The sequence below is a fragment of the Stegastes partitus genome, unplaced genomic scaffold (genome assembly GCF_000690725.1).
Source record: "Stegastes partitus isolate 25-593 unplaced genomic scaffold, Stegastes_partitus-1.0.2 Scaffold457, whole genome shotgun sequence".
NCBI lineage: Eukaryota > Metazoa > Chordata > Actinopteri > Pomacentridae > Stegastes > Stegastes partitus.
The window spans coordinates 189,254-211,589 of record NW_007578188.1 but is presented as its reverse complement, the minus strand read 5'-3'; the positions used below and the strand labels follow the sequence as shown (position 1 = coordinate 211,589).

Sequence of the window (22,336 nt, the reverse complement as noted above, 5' to 3'; positions counted from 1 at the left end):
TAAATAACAGTCCTATTCACAGTGACGAGCCACTAAACACTGGTTCTGAAAATTCTGTACTCCAGCAAATGTAGTGCAACAGAAATAAAGCACAAGACTGCATCAAATTCAGTCACTGCAGTACCAAATGGCCTCTTCATTTGAATGTGCCACACTTGGCAAGCTTTAAAACATGACCGATACAGCCTGGTTGTTATATGGGGACCTCCAGGGTGGAAACACATTCATTTTCTGTCTGTTATCTGTCAGTCCCGGTCATGTTAATGAATCTGTGAGGTTTAGGTTGTTTTGTCAGTTCAAATAAACATGTTCCTCATCAATTTAAACCCCTAAATGCACTTAAAGTTTTATATTTCACCCTCCATTTAGGAGAAACGGCTATTTGGAAGAAAGAACTACAACTTCCAGTAGTGTTACAATACAACGTGATTGGACACACCATGAAATATGTAGTTCTTCTTGGGGTTTACAACTAAGGTTGTGTTTTTGTATTAATAAACTAAAATAAATGGATTGAAGTACTGACAAATGTGCTGCTGTTAAAGTATAATACGTGTAGTATGAAATAAGAGTAAAAGAGTATATCGTATTGTGGTAATTTTTGTGTTTGGGGGAAATTTGTGCTCGTTGCTAAGGCAACCATGTTAGCGTCGGCGCACAGCCTTACCCGGAAGAGACCCGTCCTACAGGGTCTGCAATGTTTTTGTGTGCACAGTAGGTGGCCAACCGCCAAATCACTTAAAGAAGAAGCAGCAGCAGCCGCAGCAGCTCGGCTTAGCTAGTAGCTAATGTCGCCAGCCTTGACGAGCTACCTAAAAGCTTCACAAAGCTACAGATACATTCCCCTCCGCTGGCCTCTCAGTTACAATAGTCAGATTATCCATCGCTGCGATCACAGTACATCTTCCGGTCACCATTTTCCTGCATGTGTCCTTCGTTTCAGAATTGTATTCATTTACAAAGAAATTCAATTCAATTCAATTCAATTCAATTTTATTTGTATAGCGCATATTTACAACAACAAGTCATCTCATAGCGCTTCACAAAGGCAGAGACAGAAACACCCAACAATCCAAAACATCTGGATTCCCTATAAGCTTCAGCAGTCCGCAAGCAGTCCGCAACAGGGGGGAAGGAACCGAAAACCCCCGCGAGGGAAAAAAAAACCTCCGACAGAACCAGGCTCAGGGAGGGTAATTATAAAGATCAGATATGTAAAGTGACTGAAAGAGAAGCTATAGAAAACACAAGCAACAACTGTATATGCACAAAACATTTATTACAAACTACAACAAACAAATAACAACAAACATGAAACATAAAATACAAACAATGATGAGAATGCTGAGCAAGAATCTAAAGGTGAGAAACCAAATGTGGAGCAGAAGTGTGGCCTGGAGACTTTAAAAAGCCTTTCACTGAAAGCAGCAGATAAACTGTTATATTTGGAATGTTTGTTTAAAGGCCAATTGTAATTTTGAAGAACCGGTTTAGTAGCGAGAAAGTTCAATACTTGCAATTTCCTTGGATTCTGGAGTGGGTACAGCGACGTCTGGTGTTGGGAGGAGATGCAGCCTTCAGCATCAGCAGAGTTGGATCAGCGTGTTGAGGTTGAAGTTGGTAAACACTCTCGACGGTGTGATTAGTTAACTTACCCCTTCCTGGGTTCTGGTTCGAAGCTGCCATCTGAGGCTCCGGCCGGTCTGATCAGTCAATTTACCACTTCTTGCAACCTGAGTTAGAAAGTTTTGTGCCTCTTGTCTTCTGTGTCTGTTCATATCCTACATCCACTTGCATTCAGCATACATTTCACCAATCATCTGAATGTGTGTGTTTGTGTACTCCAGGGGACAGACTGGTAAAGGTGAATGGGGAGAGCATTCTGGGAAAAACCTACTCTCAGGTGATCGCCCTCATCCAAAACAGGTGGGAAACTGTTGTTTTAAGGCTGAAATCTCATTTAATGTCCACATCTGACAGTATTACTCTAGTATTGCTCTGGCAGTAATTATGTGTTTTTTTTTCTTCTAGTGAAAACATTCTAGAACTCTCTATTATGCCAAAAGATGAAGATGTGTTGCAGTTGGTAAGTGTGAGTATGATCTTTCTTCTGTTTTCTCTTCTTTCCTTCTTTTTGCCCTCTAAACATGTTAAGCCATCAGTTCCTGTAGCTAGTTGGCCTGTGTAACAGCAGGTATTATGTATTTTATTATAATTAATTCAGCCAGTTGCTAACATATAGCTTTTAATTGTGCATGGGCAGAACGGACTGCATAATCAATCAGCATGGAGCAAAAGGAATTTTCATTTATTTAAAAGTGACACTGGTCGATAGGAGTTGCAATTTAGGGGATTTTTATCCTTTTTGAGTAACAAAGTGATAACAGCTTGACGTATGGACAATGGAAGTAGTGACGTATTTAAGGATTCCATGAAGACTGACAGCAATATTGGAGAGAGCAAATCGGAAAATGTCTTTAAAAAATCAACGGGAAATCCATCTGGCCCCAGAGACTTGCCGCTCTGCATGTCCCTTATTGCCAAGCCTATCTCAGCTGCTGCTATGTCCCTCTTCAAGTCGGTGACCAGATCAGAGTTAACTACAGGGAGATTAAGATCTTTGAAAAAGTTTTCAAAATCTGAAGCATTCGCTGCAGAATCAGAGGAGTACAGTGGCTGGTAAAACTTCCCAAAACAGGATTGATTTCTCCATTATTCGAACATTTCAAGCCTTCATCGTTATTAATTGCTGGAATGGTTTGCTAAGTGGGCTGCAAGGTGGTGCAGTTGGTTAGCACTGCTGCCTCGCAGCAAGACGGTTGCTGGTTCGCATCCTCTGCGTGGAGTCTGCACGATTTCCCCGTGCAGCATACCCCCCCGCGACCCTAGTGAGGATTAAGCGGTGTATAGATAAGAGATGGATGGATGAGTTTGATAAGCAGGCCTCTGACATAGCTGGTGTGCGAGCAGATGTCTTACCTTCTCCCCATGTTCATAGTACCCACATGTTGACTTGAAGATCGGATATTCAGCCTGCTGAGTAGATTAAGTATTATATTCAGTTTGCAATGAAACGTGTTTCTTAGCTAGTTCTGGTGAAGGAGCACGACAAAATTCCCTATCGAGTGATAAGATAGCTTCGTTCAGCTGTCGTAGCCGTTCCGAGTTTTTCCTCTTTTTGTGAATGCATTAAGAAAGTATTTGAGGTAAGCTTTCAGAGATTCCCAGATAGTACAAAATGACATACCTGGGGTTTGGTTAGTCTCAAGAAAAAATATAATTTCTGTATTGATAAATTTAACAAAATTCTCATCTGAAAGAAGCAAAGGGTTAAATCGCCAGGGGCGAAATACTGATTGTATATCAGGTATGAATATTTTCATGCCCAGAGAAATGATAGTGGCTCCATCGTCGCATTCCTTCACAAGATGCAAAATTCTGTTGTCCTTGAAAAAACAATCAATTCGGGAATATATCATATGAACAGCATAATAAAACGAATATGCTCTTGCATCGCCACACGTCTGCTACCCCATATGTCCCACAAAAATGATTTTATTGATTGGGCAGACTTGGTAAGGGTCCTGTAAATCCCATAAAGCAAAGCATCAACACATGTATCTGCTAACAAGCACTGTGTATCAAAATCTGGCATTCCGTGGTGTTCAAAGAAAGTGCATCACCCCTTGAATTTGTACCTGCCATATAATCTAAGCATATGGCAATATTTTTTTAAAGATCGTGACAAATAACATTGACACATGTAAGGGATGATGTAATGTTGCTCCAGTTATTAGTTGTATGAACATGCCATGCAAGAGTTGCAGTCATCCCTTGCTTGTGCCAGGTTGGCACCTGTGGAACTTTTCATTTTGTTTTCCATGTACAATGCTAAACTGAAGCAACTTGAGGAATAACATTTCAGCCAGCACATTTTGATTGGCAAATGTATTTGTATAGGGCCAATTAAACATAGAAATGTTCATAATGCTCAAGAGAAAAGCAAGGAAATAAATATAAATAAGTATAAAAGAAGTTTCATCAACAAGGACTATACCATCAAGGAGATGCACATTGGCTATTAATGGAGAATGTAAGTGTGATGCTGCTGAGAAGTAGGGTAGGTGGCTGTGGTGTGGTTCGGCAGCAGCTCCCAAGCAGAGAGACCCCACCTGAAAGAAAGAGGAGAGAGGCAGAAGAAGGGGGAGGTAGGATGGGGCACGGCAGAAGAGAATAAACAGGGCAGGTTTAAACTTCTGCTAAAAATGTATTTTCCTTTATGGAAAAACCCTAATAAACTAAGAATACAATTGCAGTGAAGCAATGAATTGCTCTGAAGATATTAAGGGAAATAAAGTGCCAGTTTGCCATCAGAATTTAGCTTTTAAAGGACAGAGAGAAAGAAATATTGCTGCATGGTGCATGCTGCATCTACCTCAATCTGCCCTCTAAGCTGTTCCTTCCATCTTGGTTCTTCATTCTGTGTGTATATTTGACTTTGTGTCCTCCCTCCTTCTGTCTTTAGGCATACTCCCATGATGCCTACCTGAAAGGCAATGAGCCATACACAGGTGAGGCCCAAAGCCTCCCTGTGCCACCGCCTCTCTGTTACACCTCTACCAAGCCCAGCTCCACTGCCCCGCAGCCGAGCCACAACCTCCACAGCCCTCACAGCCCCCTGGATAACTGGCAGTGTCGGCCCAGCACCACAACCTTGCCACTGGATAACAGCCCTCCTGCTGCTTCTACTCCCGCCTCTGGCTGGTCTGGAGGTTACGAGGATACCAGTGGCCACTTTGCTCCATCGGGGCGGTACCGTGGGCGATCCTCGTCAGCCATCAGCGCACTTGACTTTCACTTTGCTAACCACAATGCTGCCATCACCTCTGCAACTCTGCCACGGAAGAGCAGCCTGCCAGCTTCTGCACGTGCCCACACTGATGCCCTCTGCCAGCAGGCTCTGTCAGACTGGTACTACAGCCAGACTGAGGCTGCAGAGCGCATGTCCCCCCGTCATCGCAGCATATCTCAGGATCATTTAGCAGAGTTGGGCTTGGCACTGGGTCCTGGACCCACAGCTGTTTCTACCACTTCTGCAGAGCAACACAGGAGAGAAGCCCTCCTGTACCACCACCAGGCAGCAGCTGCTTCCCATGATTCTTATTGGCTCGGGGGCTGGGGTGGTGTGTCAGGACCAGGAAGCAGGTCGTGCTCAGAAAGTCTGCTGGCAGCCTACGCCGAGTATGAGCACAACTACGGTCGTTCTGTGGAAACACTGGCACAGGCCTCTGCTCTGGTCTCGCCACGCTACGAACACACTTCACAAAGCTCCCAAACAACAAAGTACAGTGAGCAAAAAGACCAGAAAGCCTCAGCAGGACAACAGCACCAAACCACAGTGACATCCTCCATCCCAGCCTCCACCACAGTGCCTCCCAGTGGCAGGCAGCCAGGTCAGCAGGTAGCTGAGCCCCAGACACGGCGACTAAAAGAGGAAGAGCTGGTGGGCTACAAAAGCTATAGCCCCTCTTTTTCCCGCAAAGCTGGCCACCTCCTTCAGCAAGCCCACTCCTTCAGAGAACCCAGCTACAGCGGTCCTCACCTCAACTGGAGCCTTGGCAGCAGAAGCAGCCCAGTGGACAATGATGTGGTGTTGGTGCCCCGGCCCCAGTCCACACCAGCTCTGTCCACAGCAGAGGAGGAGAGAGTCCGGCTTGGGGAAGACAGAGAGATCATCTCCCCTGTATCCTTGAATCAGGAGGTGGTCCTCAGGCAGAAGCCAGCAGCAGGCCGACGAACCCCCATTCAGAGTCTGCGACATCCACACTACAGCACACCTGTGGAGTCACCAGAGCTGCCTGGTTCGACACCCTCCCCCGTCGCCGTGGGGTCCGGCCCCAGCCGCAGGGCCAATGGTAGCCTGGCACAGCATGCACTGGACTCCCTGTCCTCTATTCCCTTCATAGGTTAGTGACCTTTTCTATAGCAACTCACATACAGCAGTAAGACATTACATATTATGTCCTTTTTACGTTAATTAGTTATTATGATGTTTGTAGATGGAATTACAAAACTGTCAGTTTGATGCTTTAATTTTCTGTCATTTTCAGTAAATAGAATGCAGTTTTTGAATTGTTTTGGAAACATTATAGTATTGTCTGTTGCTATAGACGTTTACTATTTCACTTAATATGTGATCCCATAGAAACACCTTTTCTATGTGCCGCCATTTTTTCAAACATCTTTGTGTCTGTTTATTCCTCTTTGTGTTTGTCATATACATATCCACAGAATACGTTTCCTCTCACTAAATTTGGCTTTATGTACTTACACTTAAAGGTGCTGAATACTAAATATTGTTGTATGATTTCGAACCTTGACATGTATAGTGTTTGTATACTGCAAATAAGCACATACAGAGGGAGTTTTAGTTCTTAAAGCTGTTCTCAGAAACTGAACTGCTCTGGAGGCAGAAATAGGTTCAGTCACCAGGTGAAGTCGTAGCTAACTGTCATTTATGAGAGAAGGAATCTTTTTCTTCAAACAGCAAATATGATACTGTTATCAACACTGGCTAGTTTAGCTTGACTTAATTCAAGTGTAGAACAAAACTGAAGACATTAGAAATCTGAAAATGACACGTGGAAATATGTTGTAAGCAAAAAGATGTAAACAAAGCAAACTATGTTTAAATTTTTAGATTCCTCAAAGTAGCAACCTTTGTTCTGAAAACAGTTTTGCACACTATTTACATTCAGACTGGCCTCCATGTTTAAGGTCCTTCCTCAGCTGTTGATTAAACTAAAAACTCATCTCTCTGTATCAAAGTTACATGTGTAGAGCAGGTTTTATCCATGTAAATAATCATTTAAGCCCTCAAATGGTTTTGATGCAACTCTACACTACTTTAGAATGTGTGGATCAGTGAAGTCCTGGCTCTCTCTCCATACACCCCTCTGCTACTCACTGCAGCACAAGCACACCAGCTCACTATGGCTCTGCTTAAACACTGTGAAACTACTTTGTGCCACACAGTGGCTAATTGTACTACTAAAGCAATTCAGCCATACATGTTTGAAATGAGGGCTGCAAGGTGGCGCAGTTGGTTAGCACTGTTGCCTCGCCGGTTCGCGTCCCGGTGGGGGCACTGGGATCTTTCTGCCTGGAGTTTGCATGTTCTCCCCGTGCAGCGTGGGTTCTCTCCGGGTTCTCCGGCTTCCTCCCACAGTCCAAAAACATGTTGAGGTTAATTGGTGATTCTAAATTGTCCGTAGGTGTGAATGTGAGTGTGCTTGGTTGTCTGTCTCTAAGTGTAGCCCTGCGATAGACTGGCGACCTGTCCAGGGTGTCCCCTGCCTTCGCCCTAAGTCGGCTGGGATAGGCTCCAGGCCCTCTGCGACCCTAGTGAGGATTAAGCAGTGTATAGATAATGGATGGATGGATGGATGGTGGAAATGGAGAGGAGGAATAATGATACAGGAAGCTCAGGCTGCTGAGTTCACTCATGAAGTGTGTTCTAGTATGGACACTGCTCAACAAAAATAAAGGGAACAGTAAAATAACACATCCTAGATCTCAATGAATGAAATATTCCAGTTGAAAACTTTATTCATTACATAGTGGAATGTGTTGAGAACAAAACATAAAATGATCAATGTAAATCAAAATTAATATCCCATGGAAGTCTGGATTTGGAATCATACTCAAAATAAAAGTGGAAAATCACATTACAGGCTGATCCACCTTCAGTGGAAATTCCTCAAGAACAGTCAAGATGAGGTTCAGTAGCGTGTGTGGCCTCCACGTGCCTGTATGACCTCCCTACTACGCCTGGGCATGCTCCTGATAAGGCGGCGGATGGTCTCCTGAGGGATCTCCTCCCAGACCTGGGTTGAAGCATCATCAACTCCTGGACAGTCTGTGGTGCAACATGGCATTGGTGGATGGAACGAGACATGATGTCCCAGATGTGCTAAATTGGATTCCGGTCTGGGGATCAGGCAGGCCAGTCTATAGCATCAATGCCTTCATCATGCAGGAACTGCTGACACACTTCAGCCACATGAGGCCTGGTATTGTCATGCAACATAAGGAACCCAGGGTCCACTGCACCAACATATGGTCTCACAATGACTCTGAGGATCTCATCCCGGTACCTAATGGCAGTCAGGGTACCTCTGGCTAGCCTATGGAGGGCTGTGCGGCCCTCCAAAGAAATGCCTTCCCACACCATTACTGACCCACCGCTTCTCCAGACTCTGTCAGATCACATGTGCTCAGTGTGAACCTGCTCTCATCCATAAAGGGCACAGGGCACCAATGTCCAGTCTGCCAATCTTGGTGTTCTCTGGCAAATGCCAATCGCCCTGCACAGTGTTGGGCTATAAGAACAAGCCCCACTTGTGGACGTCGGGCCCTCATACCACACTGTCTGTTTCTGTTTCTGACAGTTTGAGCAGAAACATGCATATTAGTGCCCTGTTGGAGGTCATTGTGCAGGGCTCTGACAGTGCTCCTCCTGTTCCTCCTTGCACAAAGGAGGAGGTAGTGGTCCTGCTGCTGGGTTGTTGCCCTCCTACGGCCTCCTCCACATCTCCTGGTTAACTGGCCTGTCTCCTGGTATCTCCTCCATGCTCTGGAAACTATGCTGAGAGACACAGCAAACCTTCTTGCCACAGCTTGCATTGATGTGCCATCCTGGATGAGCTGCACCATCCTGGATGAGTTGCACTACCTGAGCAGCTTCTGTGGGTTGTGGACACCGCCTCATGCTACCTCTAGGGGTGAGAGCACTGACAAAATGCAAAAGTGACCAAAACATCAGCCAGAAAGGATGAGAACAGAGACATGGTCTGTGGTCACCACCTGCAGAACCACTCCTTTATAGAGGTTGTCTTGCTAATTGCCTCTCAGTTCCACCTGTTGTCTGTTCCATTTGCACAACAGCAGGTGAAATTGATTCACCATCAGTGTTGCTTCCTAACTGGACAGGTTGATTTCACAGAAGTGTGATTGACTTGGAGTTACATTGTGTTGTTGAGGTGTTCCCTTTATTTTTTTGAGCAGTGTATTAAAAAACATGGAAATGTAACAAGAGGAAGGTCTAAAAGTTATGTTGCACTCTTGTTTGTCTTTACTTAGTTGAGCAATTCTTGCTGTAATATGAGTTACTGTAGTAGTTTAATAGGGGAGTTTGCTGTCTAGCAACACCACCTTAACACAGCACAACTGGTAGTTATTTACATTAAGAAGGTTAACTTTTGAAAAGACTCATCTCCTGAAAACCATTCAAGGTGATGACCTGATGAAGCTGATTAAGATGTTGAGAATAGTGTGGAATGCTGCTATCGAGGCAAACGCTAACTCCTCTGAGGAATCTAAACTATGAAACATATTGGGGTTTATTATATTACATTATATTTTTGTACTCCTTAAGTATATAAGTTATAAAACATGATTTAATTACACAAGTTCCACTTTATGGATATGCCTGCTGGATGTGGAAATTCAATCTACATAGTTCTGTTAGAGGCGACCTGTTTGCCTTTCAGGTTAGTCAGACAGATATTATTCCTTGGGGAAGACTGAAGTTCTCCATCAGAGATTATTTCTGCCTCTGAAGTAGCTCGGCCTCAACAATCAAACCCCACCTGAGGAAGCTGAGCCTGTGTTGTGTTGTCAGTGTTTTTTCCCTCGTCTCTCACCCCTTGTTGCTCACCTGTGATGATGGCCTTGCAGATGAACCTACCGGTCCTAATACTGACCATCAGGCCTGCTATGTACCAGCCTGCTGTGTGGTGTCCAGCTCCCAGGCCTCCACTATGGCCACTCTCACTTCCACCTTTGTCTCCCCCACCCTCTCCTCCATCTCCCCCTTTGTTCAACTTCGTTCTCAGGACTGCAGTGAGTCTCACTACCACTCTAAATACTGAAAGGCTTTACTAAATGCTAGACCAATATACAGTATGTTCTCCAGTATGTTTGAATTAGCAGTGCCAAACACCACTGGTTTGATTAAAAATAACAAGCAGTTATGCCTTTTTGTTGGAAAACTGATATATTAGTCCAGCCCTAGCCTTAGACGCATGTGAAAGGACTACAGTGACATTTACAACAAAACAGCTGTTGACAGTTCTAGTATTTCTGATATTTTTGCGACGTAGTTTCACTGAAGGAGACACTTGGAGCAGTGGGCAATAGTACAGGAAACAGGTTTTTATTTTATTTGATTTATTTTTTAGTTTATGTCCTTGGGTTTGTTATAGCAGATGGCTCTAAACATCACAATACTCATGAGCCTCAGCTACTGTTGCCTTTGCAGAAAAAAGCCAGTCAGTGATTGAAATCAGAGAGGAGGAACTTTAAAATGCTTTGTTGTTGGGGAAAAGAGCAAACATTGCTTTCTTGCAGTGAATTGACTTCATGTGAATGCATTATTATATTTCTGAAAATCCAAGTCTTACTTTTGTTTGCATTGTAGACTGCATCATAAACCTAACACCTGATATTAGAAATTTCTCTCTTAAATGCTCCATGAGTCACATGTGCCTCATTATTTGCTATTAATATTACATGAATTAAACTATAATGATAAAAATTGTTCTCATAGTGACACATTCTTTCTTAGCAACATCCAAAACACACTTTTAGCCCACCATGCCCTGTGCAAGGTCGGCATACTAAATATCCAAATGTCAAGGTATTCCTTTTCTGTGCAGTGTATATGTATAACCCATTAATTCATCTGTCTGCCTGTCATATTAATCAGTCAACAAAAAATCACCTCCTGACTCATCCATGTGTCTCCAGCATTCAGAACATTTTTAGTTTTCGCCTCTCTGTCTTTCTCTTCCTCTGTTCCTTGCTGACTCACTGTTTGTTTCTTCAGGCAGTATTAAGGGTCGTCGCTCCTCTTACTTGCTGGCTATCACCACTGAGAGATCTAAGTCCTGTGATGAGGGGCTCAACACATTCAGGGAAGAAGGTCGCGTCTTCTCGTAAGTCAGGAACTCAGGGGACCCTTTACCAAAATGCATCCATATAGTCCCAGAAAGTTTACAAGTATCTTGTGCCATAGGTACCACAAAACACAACAGACATTAATTAAAACACTGCAAATATCAAAAGACAAGCATTTACCATCGATGGAAAGAACCATTTAATGACTCTAATTTCATTTAAAGAAAAGAGAAAAGCTTCATATTATAGTTTTAATATACTTGTAACTAGTTCTGTCAATGTCTGTATGACACTTATGAAAATATGACATGGCCTTTGATGATGTTGCTAAGCAACATGGGCAAACAAAGGTTCTGTCCACAGGCAGCTAAAGGCCCACTATGGACCTCAGAACGACCCTAGGAACAGGATCATTGGGTTCAAACTCAACCCTGCTCTTGCTCGGCTATACTCTTGCAAAGTGTGAAGTCGATCTGATGTGTGATCTGTTGTCAAGATGTGCAAAGAAAAGGGAACAACACACACACACACACACACACACACACACACATTCATTTATTAGTATGATTGAAGAATACTTAATAATACCAAGTGCAGTACCTGATGTCAGTGTTTAAAGTATGTTGTGTTACAGACAGGCACACCTCTAGAATCATGCCTTTGATAAAGACCAGGCTGAGAACACCAAACGAACATCCAAAATGGCCATTCTGCTTGAAACTCAACACTGCGCTGCCTTGGGTGCTCAAAATACACCGACTTAGGCTCTGTTCGGAGGTAGCTAAACACCTGCTGAGGACTCCAAAAGACCCCCAAAACCAGCCACCACTCTCCAGCTTCAAATGTAACACTACAACTCCTTGACTTCCCATCTACACATCTGCTAAGTTTGAAGAGAACTGGATGTATGGAAAGAACACACTCATACAGAGATTCCCAGATTAATTCGTGGGACAAGGCATAATTTTTTCACTCACTAGTTTTATCCAGGACTGCACAGTGACTCAGCGGTTAGCACCGTTGCCCTGCAAGCAAGGTTGCTGGTTCGCGTCCCAGTTGAGTTTGCATGTTCTCTCCGTGCAGTGTGGGTTTTCTCTGGGTACTCTGGCTTCCTCCCACAGTCCAAAAACATGTTGATGCTAATTGGTAATTCTAAATTGTCCATAGGTGTGAATGTGCTTGGTTGTCTGTCTCTAAGTGTAAACCTGTGACTGGTTGCCAGTCCAGGGTGTCCCCTGCCTTCACCCTGAGTCAGCTGGGATAGGCTCCAGCCCCCCCACGACCCTAATGAGGATTAAGCGTTGTATAGATAATGGATGGATGGATGGATGGATGGATGGACAGTTTTATCCAAAATTTTGCCTCTTTGTAACCTATGTCTGTCTTTTCCGCAGCAAACTACCAAAAAGGGTCAAGAGCTTTTTCACTGATGGGGTGAGTCGCTGTTAGACATTCTAGTTACTAGACCTGACAACATGTACTGTTTATTTCCATAAAGCAAATAAACACTGTGCAGCGTGAGTCCCTAATATCCCCACATTGTGTTTCAGTCGCTGGAGAGCCTGCGAGCCCAGGAGGAGGCCCGGACTAAGCGCCACTCCACCTCGGAGCTGGGAACCATCACCTTCAGTGATGTACACAAGGAGGGCTGGCTGCACTACAAACAGATCCTCACAGAAAAGGGAAAGGTACAACGCACTGCTTGTGTTTCTGAATTTGTCAGTTTCAAGGCTCCTTGATCTTAATATTGATTAAAAAAAATATTCTAAAAAGATGAGGTTAATTAAACTGAGGACTGCAGGACATAAGGCAGTCGTTTACACTAACAATCTGGATTATTCGACGGTGCATCATTATGTGAATGCAAATCATGAATCAGCCTCTATCCTGAAATTCTGAGGCACTGAAAACATTTCTGATGTCTACACCAAACACAGCTTTACCACATGGATTGTAAAAGGAATTTAATTGAACTTGTTTTCTCTGAACTAGTGCAATGTCGGGCATGTTAGTGTCAGAAAAGGTAGCAGACGAATCAGATGCCTCCCTGATGGATAAGAATCTGAAGAGACCAGAACCTTTGTACAGTGTGGCATAATGTTTACCACCGGTAGTCATTATTAAACAGTGGGCCCTTGACTTCAGATAAAATTAGATAAAAGGAAGTTTCTCATTTCTAGCTGGCAACTGTCGACTGCCACTAAAAATGATCACTGTTACTTGCAGACTTTGTAGTTTTCATCATCTGCAGCAGGGTAACACTAGCTAGCTATCAGTAGCTTCATGAGCTGGTGGCAAACTTAGTCACCAACATCTTGCAAAATCAGAACCCAACAAAGCATACAGTGTATTTAGAAAGTATTTAGAATCTTTCACATTTTGTATCTCACGGCAAATTGCTAGATAGCCCCAGCCACCCCCTACTCAATGTAGCTAATCAGTCAGGCACCTATATAACGCCTTTCTACCTTCGTGGTACTTAAAGCGCTTTACAGTGTGTTTCTCATTCACCCATTCACACACACATTCATACACCAATGGCAACAGAGCTGCCATGCAAGCTGCTGCCTGCCATTGGGAAGCCCAGCAGCTGTGGTTGTTACAGCAGCTGCACTGCTTCATCCAGTCTTTCCAATGTTGCCTGGAAAGGTGAAAACAACAGACTCCATGTTATGAGCTTGAACAGGTGTGTCATGGCTAGTTACGGGTACTAAATCCTGATGTGTTTTCATTTTAAGGTTACCTCCCTGTCTCTGTCTTTTCTCAATGTAGAAAATTGGTGGCGGCATGCGACCGTGGAAGCGCGCCTTCTCAGTGCTCCGCTCCCACTCGCTGTTCCTCTACAAGGACAAGCGAGAGGCTGTGCTTCATGGAGCGGGGGCGGGACCCAGCCAGGATGAGCATCCCCCGATCAGCATCCGCGGCTGCCTCATCGACATCGCCTACAGTGAAACCAAGCGGAAGCACACCCTGAGGCTGACCACGCAGGACTTCTGCGAGTATCTGCTGCAGGCCGAAGACAGGGATGACATGTTGGCCTGGATTAGGGTCATCAGGGAGAACAGCAAGACAGACAATGAGGTCAGATCAATACCTAGCTCATCGTGTACCATTTACGCAAACACACATAATGAGCTAATTGGTGTTTTCCATTTATTTTAGGACATTGGTTTTTCAAAACAAGCTCTCATCAACAAGAAGCTGAACGACTACAGAAAACACAGGTCAGAATGGTGGATTATATTTAGAAGGAAGTCTGTCCCTGAGTCTTTGTGTAATTACGAGTCACTGTAGCTCTTGGCTAGAAGCTTGTCAGAAACAATAATGTGAACTGCAGTATCCAAAAACCAAGAATAACAAGGCAGTCCTCTCTCTTTCTCATCTTCAAAAAACAACCTCTAATCACATCTTATTTGAGGTTTGTCTCTCCCTTTGTGCAGTCTGACAGGTAACAAGCCGGACTCCTCCCCCAAAGCTCATCGTATGATGCCTCCCTTCCTCCTGGCTAAGACTGACAACACCTCAGTGAGCCGAGCCTCCAGATCTGGTGAGTCTCAACACGGTTCTGTTCTGTGTTTACCAATAAGCAGAAAGTAATCACAGTCACATTGCTGGATGATCTGCCACATGGCCATTAATCAAGAGTCTGTGTGTGTGTGTGTGTGTGTGTGTGTGTGTGTGTCAGATGACAACAAGGCAGTCTGGGGCATCAACATCATGAAGAAAGCCAAGAAGACAGGCAGTCCGAAGGCTTTTGGTGTGCGACTAGAGGACTGTCAGCCTGCTGTCAACCATAAAGTAAGCTAGAAATGAACAAGAAGATTCAGAACAGAGACCTGACTGTAGAGAAACTGACAAGACTGGCTACACAGTGAAATGAGGAAATTAAAGAAGTGGAACAGAGCTTTGAATTTACTCATTTTCACTTAGCAGTGGTTTATGGTTATTGCTGTCCATGAAGACATAAAGACAAGACATATAACCTTTTTTTTCTCACTATCTATCAGACTAAATTTTTCCTGTTCTAGGTCAGTCAGGATTACCAAAATTACATCTATTTGCTAAATGCCAGAATAATGAGAGAAGGAATGTTTTAGAGAATGTTTTATTACTTTCTTCAAAGTCAGAAGTTTACATGCATTTCCTTCGTATTTGGTAGCATTACCTTTAAACTGTATGACTTGGGTCAAAGGTTTTGGGTTTCCTTCCACAAGCTTCTCACAATAGTTTGATGAATTTGGGCCCATTCTTCCAGACAGAACTGGTGGAGCTGAGTCAGGTTTGTTGGCCGCCTTGCTCCACATGTCTTTTCAACTCTGCCCTCAAATCTCCTACAGGATTGAGACCAGGACTTTGTGATGGCCACTACAAAACCCTGACTTTGTTGTCCTGAAGCCTCTTTGTAACTAATCTGGCGGTATGTTTAGGGTCATTGTCCATTTGAAGACCCACTAGTGCCCAATCTTTAACTTACTGGCTGATGTCTTGAGATGTTGCTTCAATATTTCCACGTATTATTCTTTTCTCATGATGCCATCTATTGTGTGAAGTGCACCAGTCCCTCTTGCAGCAAAACACCCCCACAACATGATGCTGCCACCCCCGTACTTCACAGTTGGTATGGTGTTCTCAGGCTTGCAAGCGTCCCCCTTTTTCCTCCAGATGTAACAATGGTCATTAAAGCCAAACAGTTCAGTTTTAGTTTCATCAGACCACAGGACATGTCTCCAAAAATGAAGGTCTTTGTATCTGTGTGCATTTGCAAACTGTAATCTGGCTTTTTTTATTGTTGCTTTTGGAGTGATGTCTCTTTCCTGAGCACTATGATGGCTGGACATTCCCATCGTGTTTATACTTGTGTATAATTGCTTGAACAGATGAACGTGGAACCTTCAGGCATCTGGAAATTGTACCCAAGGATAAACCAGACTTGTGGAGTTCCACAGTTCTCTTCCTGATATCTTGGCTGATTTCTTTAGATTTTCCATGTTGTCACAAAAGGAAGCAGTGTGTTTGAGGTGTGCCTTAAAATACATCCACAGGTGTCTCCAGTTAACTCAGATGTTGTCAGCTTCCAAAACCATTACATCATCACCTGGGCTTTCCCAAATAGCTTGAAGGCATAGTAATCTTAGTGTATGTAAACTTCTGACTTTGAAGAAAGCTACACACGTGGACAAAATTGTTGGTACCCCTCGGTTAATGAAAGAAAAACCCACAATGGTCACAGAAATAACTTGAATCTGACAAAAGTAATAATAAATAAAAATTCTATGAAAATTAACCAATGAAAATCAGACATTGCTTTTGAACCGTGGTTGAACAGAATTATTTAAAAAAAATAAACTCATGAAACAGGCCTGGACAAAAATGATGGTACCCTTAACTTAATATTTTGTTGCACAACCTTTTGAGGCAATCACTGCAATCAAACGATTTCTGTAACTGTCAATGAGACTTCTGCACCTCTCAGCAGGTATTTTGGCCCACTCCTCATGAGCAGACTGCTCCAGCTGTCTCAGGTTTGAAGGGTGCCTTCTCCAGATGGCATGTTTCAGCTCCTTCCACAGATGTTCAATAGGATTTAGATCAGAGCTCAAAGAAGTCCACTTCAGAATAGTCTAATGTTGTCCTCTTAGCCATTCTTGGGTGTTTTTAGCTGTGTGTTTTGGGTCATTATCCTGTTGCAGGACCCATGAGTTGCGACTGAGACCAAGCTTTCTGACACTGGGCAGCACATTTCTCTCTAGAATACCTTGATAGTCTTGGGATTTCATTGTACCCTGCACAGATTCAAGACGCCCTGAGCCAGATGCAGCAAAGCAGCCCCAGAACATAACAGAGTCTCCTCCATGTTCCACAGTAGGGACAGTGTTCTTTTCTTGATATGCTTTATTTTTGCATCTGTGAACATAGAGCTGTTGTGCCTTGCCAAAAAGTTTTGTGGCTTGTCAACATGCAGTTTGGCAAATTCCAGTCTGGATTTTTTATGATTTGTTTTCAACAATGGTGTCCTACTTGGTCGTCTCCCATGAAGTCCACTTTGGCTCAAAGAACAACGGACGGTGCCACCTAACACTGATGTACCTTGACCTTGGAGTTCACCTTTAATATCTTTAGAGGTTGTTCCGGGCTTTTTGTTACCATTCGTATTATCTGTCTCTTCAATTTCTCACCAATTTTCCCTCCTGTGGCCACGTCCAGGGAGGTTGGCTACAGTCCCATGGATCTTCAATTTCTGAATAACATGTGCAACTGTAGTCACAGGAACATCAAGCTGCTTGGAGATGGTCTTATAGCCTTTACCTTTAACATGCTTGTCTATAATTTTCTTTCTAATCTCCTGAGACAACTCTCTCCTTCACTTCATCTGGTCCATGTTTAGTGTGGTACACACCATGTCACCAAACAGCACAGTGACTACTTGTAACCCTATAAATAGGCCAACTGACTGATTACAAATTTGTAGACACCTGTGATGCTAATTAGAGGACACACCTTGATTGAACATGTCACTATGGTCACATTATTTTCAGTCTTTTCTAGGGACTATCATTTTTGTCCAGGCCTGTTTCATGAGTTTATTTTTTTTTAATAATTCTGTTGAACCACAGTTCAAAAGCAATGTCTGATTTTCATTGGTTAATTTTCGTAGAATTTTTATTTATTATTACTTGTGTCAGATTCAAGTTATTTCTGTGACGGTTGTGGGTTTATCTTTCATTAACCGAGGGGTACCAACAATTTTGTCCACGTGTGTATAAAAAACAATCCCTTTCATTATTCTGTCATTTAGCAAATAGAAATAATTTTGGTAATCCTACCTGACCTAAAACAGGAAAAGTTTAGTCTGGTCAGACAGTGAGAAAAAACGGTTATATATCTTTTTATACGGTGTATGTAAACTCCTGGTTTCAACTGTATGTCTAAATAGAAAATAAAAATGTAGGGTTCCTTCTCAATTATCATCATTGTCCTGACATGAAAAGGATAACATGAAGGATGACCGAGTTGGTAAAATGTTGCAACATAATTTTAGTATAATATATTTTGTTTATCCCCCAACTCAAACATTAGTTAGACTTCTGAGCAGTAATAAGAAAGCTTTTCTAGTTTATCAATAAATACTACATGTAACTCAGCTGATATCCCCTATGTGAAGGGCCTGTCTGGAAAAAGTAATTTTAATTGCTGGAATTCAGTGAGAACAGTCATCTAGTTTAGTTCAATTAATCAGGTTTGTATTAAGTTGGAGCACCTCTTTATGCTGCGACATTCAGCTTTGCACAGAGCATGACAACGATAAACAAATGCTAACAAAGCAGTCCATGGAAATTATACCAAGTACACTTGTTTTGCACATTTTGTTAGAATAACAATATAGCTTCCTAAGTTTGACTCCACCTTCTCTCTTCTCTGTTTTCCCTCATTCTGTCTTCACAGTTTGTACCTCTGATAGTGGAGATGTGCTGTGGTGTTGTGGAGACAATGGGTCTAGAGTATACCGGTATCTATCGTGTACCAGGGAACAACGCCATGGTATCCAACCTGCAGGAGCATCTCAACAAGGGCATGGACATTAACACTGCTGAGGAGGTGTGGAGGAGTCACACCTTACCCACTATTTTAAGAGCACCAGTTGTCTTGTGAACTCTGTTTTGTAATGCCTCTTCAAACGTATCACATTTTGATAGATGAGGTAATTTTCAATAATTCATCCCCTTCTGTCTCCACAGAGATGGCAGGACCTGAATGTAATCAGCAGCCTGCTTAAATCATTTTTCCGAAAACTGCCTGAGCCGCTGTTTACTGATGGTGGGTTCACACATTTACATTGTTAATTTTGGCATGAATAATACATGTGTGTATTGTGTACTATAAAAATATCTGAAAAATTAAATGTGACTATATACGAATGCTGCCAACATATTTTTTTTTTACATGTAAAAAATGAAAAGATTACATAAAAATTTTTCTTTAAAAATCACCTTGTTAGCTAAACACACTGAATGTTGATTGCATATGGAAACTACCATTGACATTGTTTTGAAATATTCCTTGTATTTTGCTGTTTATGCACCATTTCTGCCTACAGACAAATACAATGACTTCATTGATGCCAACCGGATAGAAGATGCAGAGGACAGACTGAAGACCATGAAGAAACTAGTATGTGATCAAAATATGGCAGAGAGCATAGTAGTGAATAAAAATGATGGAGTTAAAGAGTCTTGTCTCTGTTAAGTCTAATCTGCCTTTTGACAGACTGCTCACTTTTCATAGCAGAAATCAAATACATACATACATACATACATACATACATACATACATAAAAAGACATTTTTTTGCTTTTTTTCCCCCAGATCCATGACCTTCCAGATCACTATTATCACACCCTCAAGTTCCTGGTGGGCCACCTTAAGAAGGTGGCAGATCACTCTGAGAAGAATAAGGTAACCTCACCTTTACCTTTATCTCTTGATTGAAGTTGTATTTGGGAAAGAAATTTGCGCACAAAAGGACACAAACTTTGAACAGTAATTAAGTTTTGATAATAATTACAGATGGAGCCAAGAAACCTAGCTCTGGTGTTTGGTCCCACTCTGGTGAGGACGTCAGAGGACAACATGACCGACATGGTGACCCACATGCCCGACCGCTACAAAATAGTCGAGACCCTTATCCTGCATGTAAGAACCAGCAGCTCCTGCAGCGAAACAAATTCAGCACCACTGTAACTACACAGCTGTACGTCCTGTCCTAACACTGTTTTCTTATTTCACCAGCATGACTGGTTCTTCAGTGATGGAGAGTTTGATAAGGAAGAGAAGGTATGTTGGTTCACAACTGGGCTTCTGTTGGTGCAAAGAACACACAACGCACTTGATGCAGAGATTGTGTGACTCAGAGGTAATCAGTTCTCCCTTGTTTTTGATTTGTGTGTGTGTGTGTGTGTGTGTGTGTGTGTGTGTATGTGTGTGTGTGTGTGTGTGTGCGCGCGTGCGTGTGTGTGCGCGCAGGCCCCAGAGGACAAGCGGGACATGCAGCCTGTGCCCAACATCGACCATCTGCTGTCCAATATTGGCAGGCCAGGCATGCCAGGAGAGGCATCAGGTGAGGAGGGGAGGGAAGCAGCGCTGGTTACAGTCATCATCTAATACAGGGGTCGGCAACCCGCGGCTCCGGAGCCACATGTGGCTCTTTCGTACCTCTGCTGCGGCTCCTTGTGGCTTTGGAAAATAAATAAGGAGTATCTAGCTAACATTTATTTTATTGTAGTTCGTTACTTTTAAAAAATGTAATTCTACATTTGAAGATTATAGCTTTGTAACATTTTTAATTTTTTGTCGCTCAAATTGTCGCTGTCGGCGGGTGTCACTCACCCATGTGTGACCACAGACTGTATAAAAGATGGACGTAGCTACCGTGACGTCACCCGTTGATTTCTGCACTGAGAAAATGAAGCCAGGGTTTTGCTACTTCCTGGTTGACATCTTGGATTTTTGGAGCCAGGGACGTAAAAATCGTCGGAGGGGGGCGGAGCCATAGGAGCAGCGATTGGTCAGACGGATTGAGAGGCGGGCCCTCTGTGCCCGCCCACATTTACTCCCTTCTGCTCGTTTCGTCTGTGTCGTCGCTGCCGACTGTCAATCAAGCCAGCCACGCCCCTTGCCCCGCAAAATTTTGACGATTTTTTAAAAATTCAGTATTGATTTATTTTCAGATTGGCCACCTGATCTCTGGACTTGACCATGAAAACTAATTTTAAAAAAATCCTGAGCTGTAGGAATGCGGTATTTCGTGATCTGCGATCACTTCTTTTCCAATTCAAGTCTATGGGAGCCAGGGCTTTTTGGAGCCAGCAGCTTGCGGACGTAGGTTTTTGACACTTCATGGCTTCATTTTTCAGGGCCGGTTGCTACGTCCATCTTTTATACAGTCTATGTGCGTGACATCAGCTGCCACGCACAGTGTTGCCCACTTGGTGACTTTCTCGCTAAATCTGTCGACTTTCCAAATCCACTTGGGGACTTTTTTTTTTTTGTTTGTCAAAATGGCTAGGGACAAATCTAGCGTCTCCTTCTGGTGTTACTGGAGACTGTTCTGGTGTTTTGGAAATTCTGACATGAAAACAGGTGTCGGTCTACTGTCCTCAGCGAGCAGCGGTGCTGCCGTGAGCTCCTCCCGTCCCAGAGCGCTCACAGGCGGGCAGCAGTCTGGTCCAGTGACGTGCGATTCTTTCCATCAGGGAAAGAAAAAAAATATATGATAAAATAATTTAAAAAGTTATATTTATCCAGTGATTTGTACTATAAAGTATTTATTTTTTCATTTAGCCTCATCAGTTTTGATGATTTTGAAATTCAAACTCGCTGAATTTTCGGAATTTCCCATTCAAATGCTTGGAAGAGAAGCCGGTGAGGCAGCGAGCTGAGCCTCAGTTAGATTGCGCAATCCCTCACTGCGCTGGCTGCCATGCAGTGACAGCCTAAGCATGGCAGCCTGCACAGTGAGGGATTGCGCAATCCAAGTGAGGCAGCAGCGAGCTCAGCCTAACCTGGATTGCGCAATACCTCACTACCTGCGCTGGCTGCCATGCAGTGACAGCGCGCTGCTGTCTGGATGTCGCCAATAACATGGTTCAAACACATTTAATATATGAACTGATTTTCCATGGTTCAGCTGATGTATATAATAATGTACATTGTTTTTGTTACCCACTGTGTATGTGTGTAACGTGTTCCGTGTGCTGAGCAATCATAAACAGCTGAGAAGAGGTTTCAGGTGAGGCAGGCAGTTCTCTTGCCTCGTGGCAGGGGGCGCTCTGATCCCAGACATGCTTCTTGTGACTCCGTGGCTGCAAAGTGGCAGCAAGCTAGACTAGGTACAGTATATAGTTAGCAAGTCAAGTGCAGTGAAGGAAGATAAGGAGACTTTTACAAAAAAGTAACAGATATTTTTGTCCAGAAGGAGTGAAGCATGGACTTCATTTAAAGGTAAAGGGAAGACTGCAATAACTTAAAAAAAAAAAAAAAGAAAAGAAAGAAGAAACATGCGTTTTGTGGGCTACAGCTTGTATGTGTAAAGAATGCAGATAAGAAACATGACCCCTAAACTGCTGCCAATCAAATGGCAAATATATTACTAAGTAGAGTGCATATATTTGTAAATCAGATTCTGATGAAGTCAGTGCCTCACCAGCCATGAACCTCACCGCACGTCACTGGTCTGGTCAGCAGTCCAGCTGCAGTCAGCAGACCAACCACACGCTGTTCTACTTTGCTGCAGGAGGATCATTTAAATTCGGCTTTTTATTTCATATAAAAGAGGAGGACTCAAATAGACACTGACTATTGTATTTCAAAGTAACCTTCAA

The 22,336-nt window shown here is 43.2% G+C and overlaps 1 protein-coding gene across 4 annotated transcripts in view; it reads left to right on the top strand.

The window, feature by feature from the left end:
- Positions 1 to 22,336, top strand: part of LOC103360661 (rho GTPase-activating protein 23-like) — an 86,134-nt gene that overhangs the window by 58,501 nt on the left and 5,297 nt on the right. For 2 of the 4 annotated variants that reach the window (XM_008286507.1, XM_008286509.1), the window contains exons 5-21: positions 1,848 to 1,926; positions 2,032 to 2,092; positions 4,526 to 5,966; positions 10,889 to 10,997; positions 12,354 to 12,393; positions 12,510 to 12,647; positions 13,732 to 14,040; positions 14,122 to 14,183; positions 14,400 to 14,506; positions 14,645 to 14,757; positions 18,403 to 18,555; positions 18,696 to 18,774; positions 19,055 to 19,128; positions 19,323 to 19,412; positions 19,524 to 19,649; positions 19,746 to 19,790; positions 19,980 to 20,073. In XM_008286507.1, coding sequence (XP_008284729.1) covers positions 1,848 to 1,926; positions 2,032 to 2,092; positions 4,526 to 5,966; positions 10,889 to 10,997; positions 12,354 to 12,393; positions 12,510 to 12,647; positions 13,732 to 14,040; positions 14,122 to 14,183; positions 14,400 to 14,506; positions 14,645 to 14,757; positions 18,403 to 18,555; positions 18,696 to 18,774; positions 19,055 to 19,128; positions 19,323 to 19,412; positions 19,524 to 19,649; positions 19,746 to 19,790; positions 19,980 to 20,073 — 3,120 coding nt within the window. Of the gene's footprint in view, positions 1 to 1,847; positions 1,927 to 2,031; positions 2,093 to 4,525; positions 5,967 to 9,738; positions 9,904 to 10,888; positions 10,998 to 12,353; positions 12,394 to 12,509; positions 12,648 to 13,731; positions 14,041 to 14,121; positions 14,184 to 14,399; positions 14,507 to 14,644; positions 14,758 to 18,402; positions 18,556 to 18,695; positions 18,775 to 19,054; positions 19,129 to 19,322; positions 19,413 to 19,523; positions 19,650 to 19,745; positions 19,791 to 19,979; positions 20,074 to 22,336 lie in introns of all 4 variants that reach the window. The other 2 variants (XM_008286506.1, XM_008286508.1) reach the window with 2 other exon arrangements.